General features: G+C 36.8%; 1 protein-coding gene across 2 annotated transcripts in view; it reads left to right on the top strand.

Annotated features, from left to right (window-relative positions):
* Znf280c (zinc finger protein 280C) overlaps nt 1-17,568 on the top strand; it is a 57,024-nt gene that overhangs the window by 28,421 nt on the left and 11,035 nt on the right. For both annotated transcript variants that reach the window (XM_040744593.1, XM_021231057.2), the window contains exons 8-12: nt 4,618-4,838; nt 8,967-9,124; nt 9,303-9,403; nt 10,082-10,228; nt 14,481-14,612. In XM_040744593.1, the coding sequence (XP_040600527.1) occupies nt 4,618-4,838; nt 8,967-9,124; nt 9,303-9,403; nt 10,082-10,228; nt 14,481-14,612 (759 nt within the window). The remainder of the gene's footprint in view (nt 1-4,617; nt 4,839-8,966; nt 9,125-9,302; nt 9,404-10,081; nt 10,229-14,480; nt 14,613-17,568) is intronic.

The raw sequence follows: 17,568 nt of genomic DNA, 5'->3' as shown, positions 1-17,568 counted from the left end.
ATTTTAAATAAGTATCCTTTTGCCTTGTTTAATGCATTTTGTCCTAAATTCCATTTAATTGATTTATCTAATCATTTACTTATTCCTTATTTTTATGTGTGTATGTCTGTGCACATTGTTGTGTTTGAGTGTAAGTGTACACATGTGGAGGTCAGAGAATACAACCTCAGGTGTTAGTCATTGCTTTCCACTTTGTTTGAGACAAGGTCTCTTTGTTGGTGGTAGCTGTGTGTGCCAAATTCTCATATCTCTGCCTCCCATCTCTCTGTAGTAACAGGAGGATTGTAGACATGTGTTACTGTGGCCTTTCTGGGTCCTGAAGATCCAAAGTCAGGTTCTCACCCATGTATTGACAATTCTTTACCCACTGAAGCATTTCCCCAGCCCTCATAATTCTTATTTTCTTGTTTCCATTTGCTTGCTAAATTCTTCTATTTATTGGTTTATTCATTTTTTGAGACAGGGTCCCTATAGGAGCCCTGTCTATTCTGGAATTTGTTATGTAGACCATACTAGCCTTGAACTCAGATTCACCTGCCTGTCTCCCGAATGCTGGGTTTAAAGGCATGCACCACCTCACCCAGCTGCTTGCTGTATTATTTTATCCTTTTATTTTCAATATTTCCAAAGCCCTTTAATGTGTATTGCTATTTCTTTCTAACCATATTTGAAAACTCCTTTGCTTTCAGGAGTTTAGTTAAACCTATTTGCGGTCATTGATGTAAAAGATGTACCGTTTTCAGCCTTGATGCTGGAAGGAAGGACTTGGTCAGGCCTCAATTTGATATGCCAGGCTTAGTTGAGACTCCCCATGAGAGCGAGGCCTTACCCTCTCTGAGGAGTAGATGGCAAATACAGAGAGGGGAGAGAGGGAGTGTAACGTGTTGTCTTCCCACCAGCCGCTATGCTATATTAATTATAAGCTGTTGGCTGTTTGCTTGGTTTCTTACTGGCTAGCTCTGACTTAAGTATTTAACCCATAATTGCTAATCCATGTGTCCTTCTCTTACCGGAGGAAGTGTCCAGGCATGTTACTTCTCCCACATCCTACATCATGACTCACTGTGCCTCTGTTTTCCAGAATTTTCCTTGGCTCCTATTCCCATTTATCTTGCATCCCTATTGGCCAACAGTGCTTTATTTAATCAACCAATAAGACAACATATACACAGAAGAACTTTCCCCATCAAGGGGGAACTGTGGTTGGTATGTAAAATAAATAGAAAGTTTAAAAGAAAAAAGATTTAACTGGTAGTATAGGTATGTGGACATAAGTGAAACCATAAGCATACACCACTTTCAGAAACTTCCACCTGTCCGTTTTGCATTTTCTGTGATAACAACATAAAATCTATCCTCTTAAGAAATTTTTAAACTTTCATTTCAGTGTTATCAGCTATGCATGTTAATGTTGTACAGTAAATCTTTAGGGCCTATTTATCTTGAATAACTAAACCATATATCCATTTAGTAATAGTACTCTGTTTGCCACTTCCCCAGATTGTGGCACTCAGCATTCTACTCTCTGTATTATTATTTAGAGGATTGTAGATTTCTCGCTTAAATGTAATCATGAAATATTTATTTGTCCTGTTACTGACCTATTTCACTGTAATATAATATCTTCCAAGTCTATCCATTAGAACTCCCTTTTCTTTCTTTCTTTTTTTGGGGGGGTGTTTTTTTTGAGACAGGGTTTCCTCTGTATTGCTTTGGAAACTGTCCTGACCAGGCTAGCCAATTCCCCTCTTTTTTTTCTTTAAAAAGTTGCTTATTTTACATCCAGGTCACAGTTTCCCCTCTCTGTTCTCCTCCCAGTCCCTCTCCCAAATCCCCCTTTGCCCCCCTCTTTCTTTTTTTGGTTTTTCGACACAGGGTTTCTCTGTGGCTTTGGAGGCTGTACTGGAACTAGCTCTGGTAGACCAGGCTGGTCTCAAACTCAGAGATGTGCCTGCCTCTGCCTCCGCCTCCCAAGTGCTGGGATTAAAGGTGTGTACCACCAAGGCCTGGCTGCCCCCCTCTTTCTTAAGACTGGATAATGTTCCAGACTGTCTATACAGCACATTTTCTTTTTAATTTGTACATTAGTAGACTTAGATTACTTTTCATGTCTTGGCAATGGATAATTCTACAGTGAACTTGAGCCTGCAGGTTTGTCTTTGATAGCCCCACTTCAATTGTTTTGGATATATACCCAGTGTGAAATTACTGGATCATATCGTTGTTACATTGTTTCTAGGAACTTCTATATATTTTTCATATTGGTTTTACTGGTTTATATTTACACTATCAGTGTATAAGAATTGACTTTCTCCACTTATCTTTTCTCTTTATAGATAGAGCCATCCCAGTGAGGTGGAACCTCATTGTATTTTTGACAATTACTGATTTTGAGTGCTCTTTTTTTGCATATCTATTCTTCACTTTGCATGCCTTTTTAAAAAGAAATGTCTTCTCAGTACCTTTGCTTTACTTATTTTCCAAATCTTTGTTGAAAATTTTAAATAATGAGAACTAATGAAAGATAAAAGACATCACAATAAAACTAAAAATGAAACTCAGTGGAAATAACTGAATGTGTGGAAATAAGGGAAAATAGAATACAACATTTTCAGTAGGATTACTAATCAGAAGAGGAAATAGATGTAGAAAAAAGTTGAATAGGAATACTAATAGAACATAACAGTTTATTATTCAGGGTTCTCTAAAGAACAGAACTGATATGTGAAAATACATATGTTTAATTTAATAATAATGATATATTTAATTTAATTATTACTATGTATTTAAAGGAAATTGTTAAAATGACTTCTTAGCTGTGGTCTGAATGATCCAACAGTGGCTGTGTCCTAAGGAAAAGTCAAGGATATAGTAGTTGTTCAATCCACTACACTGAGTGTCTCAGCAGTTTCAGTCTGGTGCTGGAGTCCCAAGTCTAGAGAGCTGCCAGTTTGCAGTCCATACTGGAATCCCAAAGAACTGGGTTCAAACACCAGCAAAGGAATGACTCAGGGACGGGATAGACTTGCCAGTGAGAGTGGGGGCAAGCAGGCAAAAAGCCAAAAGCTTCTTCTGTGTTCTTTTATGTGGGCTGCCACCAGAAGCTGTGACCCAGATTTAGGGTGGATCTCAAATAATCCAACCAAGAAAAATCCCTCACATGTGTGCCTAGCTGCTTGAGTTTTAGTTAATTCTAGATTTAAAGTCACATTGACAAGCAAGATTAGCCATCACAGTCAGTGATGTAAACTTCTTGCATAAACGATCAGATGTTAATCCAATAATTTACTGAGATTTAATTAATATGGTCATTTTCTTCTGAAAGGAATTTTTCTCCTTTCATGCATAAGCCCCTTTCTAGTTTCCTACTATCTGTGTCTATTTTTAAGTTTACAATATTTTTAATGTTTTTGTTGTGCTACTGAATCATAAGAATTCTCGCTGTTTTCTAACACATTAAATAAACAGTTTAAATATTCAACAATTATAAGAATTCAATGATTTGCAAGTATTTTCTGTCTGTGCACCACTTACATGCCTGGTGCTCCTGGAGACTAGAAGCATTGGCTTCCTTGGGACTATAGGTACAAACAATTGTGACTATGTGGGTGCTTAGAATTGAATCCCATGTCTGGAACCACCTCTCCTGTCTGCTCCAGTTATTCTTAGAGAATCCTTCTAGAGAAATGGTACCACTGAAAATTATATATTATTAAAAATTTTTTATTGAGAAAAGACATTAGAAAAGTATTCTACATTAGAATCAGTTAAGTGAGATTTTGATTTTGTTTGATGTAAATTTCCCGCATGATTTTTTTTGTTTGTTTTTGTTTTTTCAAGACATGGTTTTTCTATGTAACAGCCCTACCTGTCCTGGAATTAGCTCTGTAGACCAGGCTAGCCTCAGACTCACAGAGATCCGCCTGCCTTTGCCTCCCAAGTGCTGGGATCAGAGGTGTGTGCCTCTACCGCCTGGCTTCCCCCATGAAATAAATAGGTAGAATGCATTGAGATTTTGAGGGTATAACTGGTAACTCTTTGTGGGACACACATTATCTAGTACCTTATTTTAGGAGAATGACATATCAACTGTGCTCAGAAATCCAGTGCCAACTATGCTTTACTAAAATATAACTATGTCATTAGGTAATTAAGCTTCATACATAATATATGTGACTTAAGCTATATCTTGATGAAATGTATTGTTTTTGTTCAAAGGGCAAATTAATAAATCTTATTCTAAAAAGAAAAATTGCAAGGTAATTTAAGGTTTAAAGGTTTTCCTTTTATTTTGGAAGTTATTTCTTTCAATAAATTAGTGGTGTTTGTTATTGGATTTTTTTTTGCAGTTTATAAGGAAGAAAGCCATTGCTTTTGATGGATATATTTCCTTCATTTTTTTGAGACAGGGTTTCCTTGTTTAGCTTTGGAGCCTGTCCTGGAACTGACTATTGAAGACCAGGCTGGCCTCACAGAGATCCGCCTGCCTCTGCCTCCCAAGTGCTGGAACTAAAGGTGTACACCACTATTGCCCGGCAGTTAATATCTTTCTACACATATTTTTGACAACTGATTTTTATAAGACACAAATAAAACATGCTATTTCTCCTCTTTCAGCGTTGCTGCCCAGACATGATAAATAATTTTCTGGAGACTCTTAAGTCAGAACATTCAAAGGCTGAAAACAAAAGTAACATTGTCTTAGAAAAAGGAAAGTTGATTATGCTAGTTAGTGATTTTTATTATGGAAGACATGAAGGAGCTGTTGAGGAAGAACTGAAGACTCACACAACTTTTAAATGCTTCAGTTGCTCGAAAGTTCTTAAAAATAATATTAGGTATGTAAATATTTTTTACTTGTTTGAATATGAAGAAATGATACTTTTCATCTTGATCTTTTAATATAAATATATTATTTTTCTTTACTATCATAGGTAAACCATTTTAATACTTCTACTAAGAAAGGCTATTTGTTACACTGAAAATTGTACCAGGCTTTTTCTTTGGGGTCACTAACCAGCTCCCATATCATGACCTGGAGACTTACTAGTTTTGAATGTTTGACCTAGCTTAGGCTCTTTTTCTGACTAGATCTGTTAACTTAAGTTAACCTGTTTATCTTTACCTACCTTTTTTTGCCTTGAGGCTTTTACCTTTTCTTTCCTTCTGTATATCTCATTTTCACTGTTTTTCTATCTGGCTGACTGGCAGCTGCCTGGCTGGCTGACTCCTGGTGTGTCCCTCTCATTCTCCCTTATGCTCTTTTTCCTTTCCTAGTTATTCTTTCTGCCCAGCAGCCCTGCCTGGCTATTAGTTGTATTCACCTTTTTATTAGATCAATCAGGTGCCTTAGGCAGACAAAGTGAAATAGCAGTACATCTTTTCATAATTAAACTAATGCAGCATAAACGAATGTAAGACATCTTTGCCCAGTTAAAATAATATTCTACAACAGAAAGTTTTGTTTTTCTTGTTTTTCATAGTTTGATACCTGGATCTACCCAGCTATAATTTTTTTCCAGATAGCTTAAGAAAAGACAAGAGTATTTACTGTAACTTAGGGGAAATGACGTATTTTCGACTTGACTGAGTTACTTTCCTATTGCTGTAATAAAACACCATGACCAAGGCAAATTATACAAGGTGTTTATTTGAGCTTATTGTTTCAAAGGGTCAGAGACCATGATGGTGAAACAGGCATGGTAGCAAGAACAGTAGAGAGCTCACATCTTTATCCACAAGTAGGAGGCAGAGGAAGATCAAAACACTGGGAATGACCGGAGTCTTTTGAAAACTTAAAGCCTGCCTCCACTTACAAATCCCTTCTAATCCTTTTCCAACAGTCCACCAACTAGAGAACTAGTATTCAAACATATGAGCCTATCAGGGCCATTCTCACTCAGACCATCACATTCCAAACTGTATTAGGGTTCTCTAAAGGAATATAACTAATAGCATGAATATATGTATATTAAGAGGGGATTTGTTAGAGTGACTGTGGTCCAAGTAGTTCAACAGTGGCTATCTTTTGATGAAAAGGCCAAGTATTTGGTAATTGTTCAGTCCACGAGACTGGTTTTCTCAGCAGCCCCCAAGCTGGTGCCAGAGTCCCAGGAAAAGCCTAAAGACTGAAGGAAAAGCCTTCAGTCTTTGTTGGAATCTAGAAAATGTAGGTGCTACTATTATCACCAAAGGAATGACTCAGGAACCAGGATAGTTGAATTTGCAAGTGAGAGTGAAGGCAAGCAGGCAAAGAGCATAATCTTCCTCCATATCCTTTTATGTAGCTGCCATCAAAAGGTGAGTCTTCTTACCTCAGATGATACAGTAAAGAAAATTCCTTGTGGATGTGCCCTGCTGCTTGGGTTTTAGTTGATGTGGTCAAGTTGATGACCAAGATGAGTTGTCACATCTTTATATTTATTTTCTTATGCTGAATCTTAAATTTCTCCATATAACAAGAACTACCTTATCTTGCCTAATATCCTCCATGCTAGTCTTATTTTTCAATATTAGCTCAAACTTTTATACTAGCTCAAACTTTTTCAGCTCCTATTTATAATTTCAGCATATTTACCTCAGAGGAAAAATGATTCTTTTTTTTTTAATCATCTTCATTAGAGAAGTTCATGTTACGTACAACATGTCTGCTTTGATTTTTTTTTTACAATTTTTATAGCACATATACAATGCCCAGTGGAGTTCTGAAGGTTTTTTTTTTTTGAGACAGGGTCTCACAGTATATCCAAATTCACTGTGTAAACTAGGCTGGCCTTCAACTCAGATGTGCCTGCTTCTGCTTCCTGATTATTGAAGTAAAAGACGTGTGCCATCGTACCTGGTTGAAAGTCTAAAAATTTTATAAATTTTTGTTTTAAAATTTAAGAACTTATATTTTATTATCTGAGTCATATGGCATGTTGAATATGTAAGATAGTGACAAACCAAAGTAACAAGACAATTGACTAATATTTTTCATTGCTTTTATAGTTGGTATTTGCGGTAAGTGACTTTGTTTTCCCAAATGTGTGTGTGTGTGTGTACTTCTAATATTTTTTAGAGAAAAATTTTGAGACAGGGTCTCTCAGTTTTGTAACTCTGACTAAATCTAGAACCTACTATGAAAACTAGACTGGCTTTAAAACCACATAGATATGCCTGCCTCTGCTTTAATCCTGAATACCTAGATTAGTGGTGTGTACCATCATGCCCCATGAGACTTTTTTTTTGTAAATATAGTTTAATAAATTACTCAAAGTCTTATCTTTTATTTATTCTTTCATTCTATTCATACTTATTAAATTACCACTATTTGTAAGATTTGGGCTATACATGAGTCCATTAAAATGTTCACATGGCTTGCAGACATTATAGACACTGTACAGTATAGTTTAGGAAAACTAAAAAGCAAAGTATTGGCTAGTAGCCTTTTTCTTGTCAAGTATATTGTTTGAGAATCTCATACATGCACATAATATTTTGATCAACTCCACCCCATTCCTTCACCCTTGATACTGCCCTGTCCCCCTACTTTTTCCCTCCCAAGGTCATTGCTGTTTTTTTTCCTTAAGCCCACTGGGTCCACCTAGTGCTTGTTGGTGTAGCATGTGGGGCTATCCACTGGAGCATAAGCAGTCTTTCTGGGGCCACATTCCTGAAGAAAACTGACTTTCCTCTCTCACCAGTTTCCATTAATTGTCAATAGTTTCTCCATTAGGAATAGGTCTCCATGAACCCTTTCCCAGTCCAAGCTGAGATTTTGGCTGGATTGATCTTGTGCATACAGTCACAACTACTGTGAGTGTATGTGTGTAACAGTGCTATTTTCCCAACATTTTTAAATAAAATTGTTTAAATATTTAACAGGGGTAAAAAAGTTTTACAATAAAATGAATATCTGTTTACCAATTTGATTTTACCATTCACATTGTACTATATAAATCAAGTAAATTGATTTATGTGTCTCTTACACTTTTATTTTATATATAGCCTAAAGGTACTGGTTCACCTGCATTTTATATTAACATGTGTCCTACTTTGGGTTTCTATTGCTGTGATGAAACACCTTCACCAAAAAGCAAGTTAGGGAGGAAAGGGTTTGTTTTTTTCACAGTTTCATATAGCAGTTTATCATCAAAGTCAATGAGGGAGGGCATGAATTCATGCAAGACAGGACCTGGAAACAGGAGCTGATGAAAAGGCAGGCCATGGAAGGGTGCTGCTTGCTGATTTGCTCCCCTTGGCCTACTCAGCCTGCGTTCTTAAAAGAACCCAGTACAACCAACCCAGCAATGGCACCACCCACAATGGGCTGGGCCCTCCCCCATCAATCACTAATTAAGAAAATACCCAGCGGGTTTGCCCCCAGCCCAATCTTCTGGAGACATCTTCTCAATTGAGGCTCCCTCCTCTCTGACTCCAGCTTATATCAAGTTGACATAAAACTATTCAGTACTACAGATCACATGTAGTTAAGTGCACTTGTTAACTAATAAGATGCTCAGAAAATTTTAGATTTTTGAGTATTTCAAATCAGAATTCAACAAATAATTGATTTACTACATATGTATTCATCCACAGAACTATGTAATATTTGAATACTTTTCAAAGGAAGTTTTAGATACCTACCAAAACCAAAGGAGTAAAAAAGATAATGTACTCCAAACATGGTAGTGCATGCCAGTGCCAGTGTTTCTCTGTATTGCTTTAGCAGTTGTCTTGGAACTTACTCTTTAAACCAGGCTGGCCTCGAACTCACAGAGATCCGCCTGCCTCTGCCTCCCAAGTGGTGGGACTAAAGGTGAGTGCCATCAGGGGTTGGGGATTTAGCTCAGTGGTAGAGCCCTGGGTTCGGTCCTCAGCTCTGGGGAAAAAAAAAGACAAAATAACAGTGAGTGCCATCAACGCCCGGCATCTTTTGTTGTTATAAAACTGCACTTTTGCATCTGTTTTACTATCATTTATAGGTTCATGAACCACATGAAACACCACTTAGAACATGAAAAACAGAACATTGAGTCCTGGGAAAACCATACTACGTGCCAGCACTGCTACCGACAGTATCCCAACCCCTTCCAGCTACAGTGCCACATTGAGAGTACACACACTCCTCATGATTTTTCTAGTAAGTGACAGTTTTACAGAATTTGGTTATCTGATTATGAGGGAACCTTAAAGACCACCTATTCCTATTACTTCTAGTAGTAATAGTAATACTGTATTACTTGATGTTATGATTATTTAATATAAATCTTGTTTTCATATACATGTGAAAATGATATAATATGCTTTTTCTCTTTCAGCTATTTGCAAAATCTGTGAATTGTCTTTTGAAACAGAGCATATGCTTTTACAACATATGAAGGACACTCATAAACCTGGTGAAATGCCATATATTTGCCAGGTATACATGTTTTGGTATATACTTCAATGTGTTTGTTCAATGTCTGCATGCCATGAAATAGTATTGTTCATTTTGATTTCTGAAACATCAAATAAACTAAATAAAATTAGTATACTAAAATTAAAATGTTTCTGTGTTTAATAAAATTCCCTTTTGGTTGAACGCATGCATTGTATGTGGGTTTAATGGGCTTGATTCGGCCTTCCTGGCCATAGTTCTGTAACTACTATAATAGACAATTGTCCAACTGGAGAAAGACAAAAATGGTATTATGATATAGGGAAGAACATAGATGTTTTGGGGAAATAGGAAATACTAGAGAACTTAACCAAATATTTTTTGACCAGTCTTTTTCCAGAATTTGAAGTGACTCCCAGTATTACAAAACAACATAAAAATTAGCTGTCTCTGGCTTAGCCTTAGCCTTTAAAATCTAAGTAAGAAAATACTGTTTTATGTAGCAGAAAAAAGCATAAAATAAAGATGTTAGTGCTTGAAAACATAAATCAATGTAAGGGATGATAGATCTGAAAAGAGGAATACAGTCTAGCTATAGTTTGAAATATCCCTAGTGCAGGATATTTTTCTAAACCAATGATGTCTCACTAGTAATTTGATATAAATTGTATGCAAGTTATAAAATTTTATGTTGAACTTAAACTTTATTTCTATTTCTAGGTTTGCCAGTTTAGATCATCAATATTTTCTGATGTAGAAACTCACTTTAGATCATCTCACGAGAACACTAAGAACTTGCTATGTCCATTTTGTCTCAAAATTAGTAGAATGGCAACCCCTTACATGAATCATTACATGAAGCATCAGGTGAGATTTAGACTTTATTTCTTCATATTGTTTCATTGAAAAGATATACATAGAACATTAATTAAATTTATTCTAAGGAAACAAAATTGGCCTAATTAACAGTTTATACTGATTTATGAACTATCCACTTCTTTTTCTTTCTTGCTTTCAGGTAATACTGAGGTCCATAACAAGTGAAGTTTCTGAAACATATCACTAGAAATAGGAACTGCAGAAGAGAGGGAAAGGGGGTAAATGAGAGGAATGTATAAGCTGCATATGTTGTCATGCAAGATTCATAGGCATTGTATCTAGTAGGCAATTTTGAAAAGCAAAGGAAAGGATTTTAATTGAAAAGACTATGGTTAAAGACCTATAGCCTTGTGATTTTTCCCTTTTCATATTTTTTCCACTTGCTAGTTCATTTTGTTGACTCTGATTTTTTTGTTTTTGTTTTTTTGTTTGTTTATTTTCAAACAGGGTTTCTCTGTTTAACAGCTCTGGCTGTCCTGGAACTAGCTCTGTAGACAAGGCTGGGCTCAAACTCGCAGAGATTTACCTGCCTATGCCTCCCAAGTACTAGGAATAAAGGGGTGCACCACCAACACCACCACCCAGCCAATGTGACTCTTATTACCAGAGTGTAAACTGAATCAGGGAACTGTAATTTGGTTGTAACTTGCTTGCTATGTGACTTTTGCCAGTTCTGTTATATAGTTTCTAAGATAACAATATCAGCGTTTACACCTTTCTCTGGAGTTCTGGTTTTATATTCACCTGGTCTTTTTTTTTTAATCATTAGCCTGAACTTTGGCTCAAAACTTTAATGAAATTGAGTCTGTTACATGCTTGAAAGAGCAGTAAACAATGTCTTTGGCCAAAACAAGTTGATGATTTATTTACCATGTATTACAAAACTTTTACTTCCTCAACACCACCCCTTAATATGGCTTTGGTTCTAGTCATTAGGTAATAATGAAATTAACTTCTTGTTAACTGGGAAAACAATTTTTCACCCTTAAAAAATTATGGCAAATCAGTGTCTGCCTGCCTTCCTTTTCTTCCTCCTTTCTTCCCTCCCTCCCTCTCTCTATCCATCCTTTCCACTCTTTCTCCCTCCCTCCGTCCCTCTTCCTCTCTCTCCCTCCCCCCATTCCACCCGTTTTTTGATGGTAACTCACTGTATAGCACTCACTGGCCTGGAACTCTTTGTAGACCACACTGGCCTCAAATTCATAGAGAGCCACCTGCCTCTGCCTCCCAAATACTAGGTAATAAAGATACGCTCCCACACCCTGCAACAAAATCTAGTAAAGAATTTCCCTAAAATAGTTCTCTTACAAATACTTTCTGATAAAGGAAATGACTGGGTTTTTTTGTTGGTTTTTTTTTTTTTTTTGGTTTGTACGAGACAGGGTTTCTCTGTATTGTTTTGGAGGCTATTGGTCCAGCCCAGCCTCGAACTCACAGAAATTCACCTGCCTCTGCCTCCTGAGTGCTGGGATTAAAGGTGTGTGTCACCACCACCCAGCCATGACTGGATTTTTAAAATTGAAATTTTAATTTTGTGTGTGTATGTGCATGTATCAGAGAGAGAGAGAGAGAGAGAGAGAGAGAGAGAGAGAGAGAGAGAGAGGGAGGGAGGGAGGGAGGGAGGGAGGGAGGGAGGGAGGGAGAGAGAGAGGGAGAGAGAGAGAGAGAGAGAGAGAGAGAGAGAGAGAGAGAGAGAGAGAGAGAGAGAGAGAGAGAGAGAGAGAGAGAGAGAGAGAGAGAGAGAGAGAGAGAGAGAGAGGAGAGTCTAAAGTCTCTATATATTTCTGGCTGTCCTGAAATTTACTATGTAAGCTAGACTAACCTTGAACTCATGGAGGTGCTTCTGCTTCTATCTCCCAAATGCTGAGATTAAAGGCATGTGCCACCATGACTGGCCTAAATTTTTTTATTACTTTAATTTTAAATAGCTTGCTTCACATGTCATTCCCACTTCCCTCTTCTGCCCCTCCTCCCACACCCCCTCACCATTCCCCCCAGCCTCCCACCCTATCGCCACTTCCTTCCACATAGGGGATATCTAGAGTCTGTCATTTCACTCAGGGCAGAGTCCAGGCACTCCCTTAAGAGTCCAGGCTGAGAGAGCATCCCTCTTTGTGTTATGGACACATGATGTCTGTTTGTATGCCAGGGATAAACACTGATCCACTTCCCAGGGCCCCATAGGTTGCCCAGGCCTCCTCACTGACTCTCACACTCAGGGGTCCTGCTGGCCTCCCAGCTGTTGGTCTGGGGTCCAAGAGCTCTCCTCTGTTCAGATCAGGTGTCTCTGCTGGTTTTGCCAGCCCATTCTTTGCCAATTTGCTCATCGCTCCCCTCTCTCTGTCATTGGGTTCCATGGGTTCAGTTCAGTGTTTAATTGTGGGTGTCTGCCTCTGCTTCCATCAGACACTGGATGAAGGTTCTAGGATGGACTAGCCTAAATTTTTGCTTATGTTTAAACTGGGTCACATAAAGTTAGTTTCATGCAAGTCTACAATGTGCTTTAAACATATCTCCCCTTTCCCCACCACCTTCCTCTTTCTCACCTATCCCTCCCCAGTCTTAATTAGTCCCTTTGTTCCCCTTGGCAGTTTCATTTCTCTTTTTAGTAGTTGGTTTGGGGTGTATTAATAACAACTCTCTTCTAAGAGAGTACTTAGAAGTTGGTGACTGGTAGCCTTCAGTATCTACCTGGAGTACCTTTGTCTTTAACCTTTTTCTTCATCCTTTTACTGTAATAACAAAACTGAGTACAGCAGTTTCTGGTTCTCATAAGTAATTCTACTGAATCAGCAGGCATGGGGGTATTCATGGGGATCACTGACTAGCTTAGTCTCTAACACACTATCAAAAACTGGCTCAAATAAAAATATTTATTTCTCACAGTTCTAGAATATGGAAAGTCCAAAATCAAGGCACCAGCAAAATTGGGTCTGGCAAGGGCCTATTTCCTGATTCACAGATACCCATGTTCTTACTGTGTCCTCACATGGCAGAAGGGGCAAAAAACCTCTCTTGTATAAGATACTATCCCACTTAGGAGGGCTTTGCCTCCGTCTAAATACCTTCCAAATAAGCTGCCTCCCAATGACATTACATTGGAACTCAGGATTTCCACATAAGAATTCATATAAGACAAGCATTCAGTCCATTCATTAAATTTAGAATACCCAAGAGATAGACATTCATCAGGAAAGAGAAAAGATCTTTTCATAAGGCTTATCATATATTCTCGGTTATTTTCAGTTTGAATAATTACTCACAAAAGATCAAAAAGCCATAGCTGAGCAGTCTTAGTCTTGTAATGGAAATTACATTATTAACACACCAGTAAGCCGGGCGTGGTGGCGCATGCCTTTAACAGAGGCTGGCAGATCTGAGTTCAAGAGCTAGTCCCAGGACAGCCTCCAAAGCCACAGAGAACCCCTGTCTCAAAAAACCAAAAAAAAAAACACTAGTAATACTGAATTTGTAGTTTATTATCTTTGAAGACTTTGGTTGTAACATTTTATATAATTTTAGAAATAGTACAGTTTACATAATATTTATGCAATATTAAAGTTTTTAGATATGCTAAATATTTTTATTAACTTCTTAATAGTAAAAGTAATTACCAACTACTAATCGCTTGTCTTATGTTTGAATAGTTCATACGTCAAATTTGTAATCAAAGTGCTTTTATACCATAATAGGTGTAGAATGTTTCCCAGTAGATTTTAATATAATTTCAGGTTGGGTACTTTATATCATAGCAAATAGTTTTGAAATTCAAAGACATACTTTTTAAAAACTGGAATAAAGCATTTGTGTAGTCTACATAAAATCCTAGAATTCATCTCCAGTACTTCAAAAACAAACTAATTAATTAAGGGATCCATATAGCCCAGTAGTAGCATAAGAGCCTGAGTATGATCCCCAGCACCAAAAAGGAAATGAAAACATGGCATTATTATGGGAGATGGTAAAATTATCTATGATAGTATGTAGCAAAGTAGATGTTAGTCAAAGAGAATTTTCAGGTCTCACGGTTTGTGGTGGGTAGTTGTTGGTGTCTGTAGAATGTAGTGGTGCATACCTATATTCCTAGAACTTGGAAGACTGAAACAGGAGGATCACAAGACACCAACAAAGTTCACCACATACAGAACTTTCAAGGGCAGCTGGGGCTGTATAATGAGACCCTTTCTCATAAAAGAAAAGAAAACATTTTAATATCATTCCTAATAATTTTTACAAACAGAATAAAGGAATTCATCGTTGCCAAAAATGCAGACTACAATTTTTGACCTGCAAGGAGAAAATCGATCATAAGTTAGAGCATCGTACATTTATAAAGCCTAAAGAACTAGAAGGATTGCCAACTGGAACAAAAGTGAGTATTAAATATATTGTATTTTAACTTTTTGTATAATAAACTCCTTGGCTGGATATGGTGGTGCATACTTATAATCCTTGCACACAGTAGGCAGAGGCAGGTGGATCTCTGAGTTCAAAGATAGCCTGATCTACATAGTGAGTTCCAGCACAGCCACGGCTACATGACTCTGTCTCAAAGAAGGAGGGAGGGGGACGGAGGAATAAGTCTACTTTTATTAAGAACTAAAGATTTTATTTTTTTAATTTGTGTGTGTTATGTGTTAAAAACTAAAGTTAATGGGTTGGAGAGATGGCTAAGAGGTTAAGAGCACTGGCTGCCCTTCCAGAGGACCTGGGTTCAATTCCCAGCACCCACATGGCAGCTCACAGTTGTCTGTAATTCTGGTTTCAGGGGATCTGATACCCTCATACCAATGCAAATAAAATAAAGTTAAATAAATTATAAAAAAAACTAAAGTTAAAAGTTTTAGTGTGTGTGTGTCTGTGTCTGTGTGTGTTAAGATTCCATGGGTTACAAGTAGTTATAAGCTACCACCCTACATGGATTCTGGAAACCAAACTCTGGTCCTCTGCAAAAGCTTCAAATGTTCTTAACAACTGAGCCTTCTCTCTTTAGCCAAGTTTCATTCTATGCTTGAAAAGTAAAACCTTTAATTGTTGTTTGAGTTGATTGACAGGTGCCTTGTTGAAGTGACATTTCTTTGTAGAGTCATTGTAGGCTGAATCACTTAAGTCGTTTTAGTATTCTATAGGCTGTTTTTTAAAATCTATTACATGCCTTGACTGCTAGACTACAAAGCATTTGAGACTGGGAGTCACATTTATCTTTTTGTTGCAAGCATCTATCATAGTGCCTTGAATGTCATGGATGTGTTGAAGTTGATATTACTAAATCTACATACAAAGAAACATGTTCTTTTCCTGGATAATATTATTGTTTTTAGTGAATAAGCACACATTTGACTATAAATTTAGTTTTCTGTGTTTGCCATATTTTTTCTCTGGCTTCTTTATATAAAGTCTGCTTCTGAATATGTGGTCCAACAAATGGATGGATAATACAAAATGAAATTATTCCCAAGCTTTCGTGTTTGGCTTTTAGCACATACTTTTGTGAGTATATCTGCTATTAGAATTACCTAAAATCAGATTAACTAAAATAACATGGAGCAATTACCATGAACATCTTGAATAAGAAAAGCATTCCGGTGTAACTTCTTGCAACCCATTTATCCCATGTTGAGACTATACATAGAGAATACTAATGTGAATGTTACAACCTCTCATATTTTCCATATTATAGTACAGTAATAGTAATAATACTAGTAATAGCCATGTCCTTTTTTATAACTTCTAATTTATACAGAAGTCCAACAAGATAGGAGAGTGAGCTAGTATTATCCATGTATTGTAGATAAAGAGACTTAGATGGAATCAATTCTTCTAGTCACAGGGAAGGGACTAGAAAAATTCCTTCTTTAGATACTCATGCAGTTTATACTAACTTGTAATTATCCATTAATATCTGTGTTTACATATAAATATTACCAATTTAAAGCTATAATATTTCAATAGCAAATAAACATTTAACTAAATAATATAAATATTACCAATTTAAAGCTATAATATTTCAATAGCAAATAAACATTTAACTAAATTTCATTTAACTGGTAAGACCATTTAAAATAAATGGGAAACTGGGCCAGTGAGTAAAGGTACTTGCCACCCAACAGTGCAAATCTGATTACCTGATTTCAATTCGTGGAACCCATATAAACATAAAAAAAGAGAGAATCAGTTCCAGAGTTATTCTTTGACAACTACATGTGCACCACATATACACACACACACACATAATAAACTTCAAAAACTAGAATAAATGGAAAATATATCTAATTGTACCATGTTTACTATTAGTAATATTTGACTTTGAATTATACTGATATTTTATAATAGCTTATTTAGAATATAATTCATGTATCAGACATTTTCCATTTAAAGTGCTCAGTTCCGTGGTTTTATCAACATTCAGAGTTGTAAAAGCATCATCTTATGCAATTTTAGATCATTTGCATTGTCAGTAAAAGAAACTCTACATCCATTAACAGTGACTATATTCGAGTGCTACTCTATGAATACTTTAATCTCTTCCCTCTGAATTTTCCCATTTTGAGAATTCCATATAAAGGAGATCATATAACATATAGTCTTTGAAGATTTATTTTATTTGGTATAATATTCCTAGGCTCATCTATCTTGTGGCATGCTTCATTCCTTTCATGACTGAACATACTCCTTTGTACGTATATTTTCATTCATCAGTTGATGGTATATGACTTAATGCTTATGTCTTCTTTGAAGAGATGTCTGCTTGTCTATGTTGTTGTTTGCTTATGCTTTGGATGGCATATTTCAGAAGTCATTGCCTGCAGGCATGGTGGATCTCTGTGAATAGTCAGCCTGGTCTATATAGTAAGTTCCAGAACAGCCAGTGCTACACAGAGAACCCCTCTCTGTCTCTCGAAAAAAGTAGAATCATTGACTAACCCCCATAGTATGAGAATTTATTTTCATGCTTTCTTCTTAGAGTTTTATAATTTAAAACTTGAGATCTAGTCCTTGATGTATGTCGAATTAATTTTTATGTTTAATTTGAAGTAAAATTTCTAATGCATCCTTCTATATGTGGATGTCAGTTCTTTTTTTTTTGTTTGTTTGTTTTTGGTTTTTTGGTTTTTCAAGACAGGGTTTCTCTGTGGCTTTGGAGCCTGTCCTGGAACCAGCTCTTGTAGACCAGGCTAGTCTCAAACTCACAAAGATCCGCCTGCCTCTGCCTCCCGAGTGCGGATGTCAGTTCTTACAGCACTGTTTAAATGTTGATAGAACGGTTGTTCCTGCCTTGAATTGTTTTGGCACTCTTGTAAAACAAAGCATTTGATCATAAATGTGAG

The sequence above is a fragment of the Mesocricetus auratus genome, unplaced genomic scaffold (genome assembly GCF_017639785.1).
Source record: "Mesocricetus auratus isolate SY011 unplaced genomic scaffold, BCM_Maur_2.0 Super-Scaffold_100003, whole genome shotgun sequence".
Classification (NCBI taxonomy): Eukaryota; Metazoa; Chordata; class Mammalia; order Rodentia; family Cricetidae; genus Mesocricetus; species Mesocricetus auratus.
The sequence above is the reverse complement of the archived record's forward strand: the minus strand, read 5'-3'. Positions and strand labels throughout refer to the sequence as shown.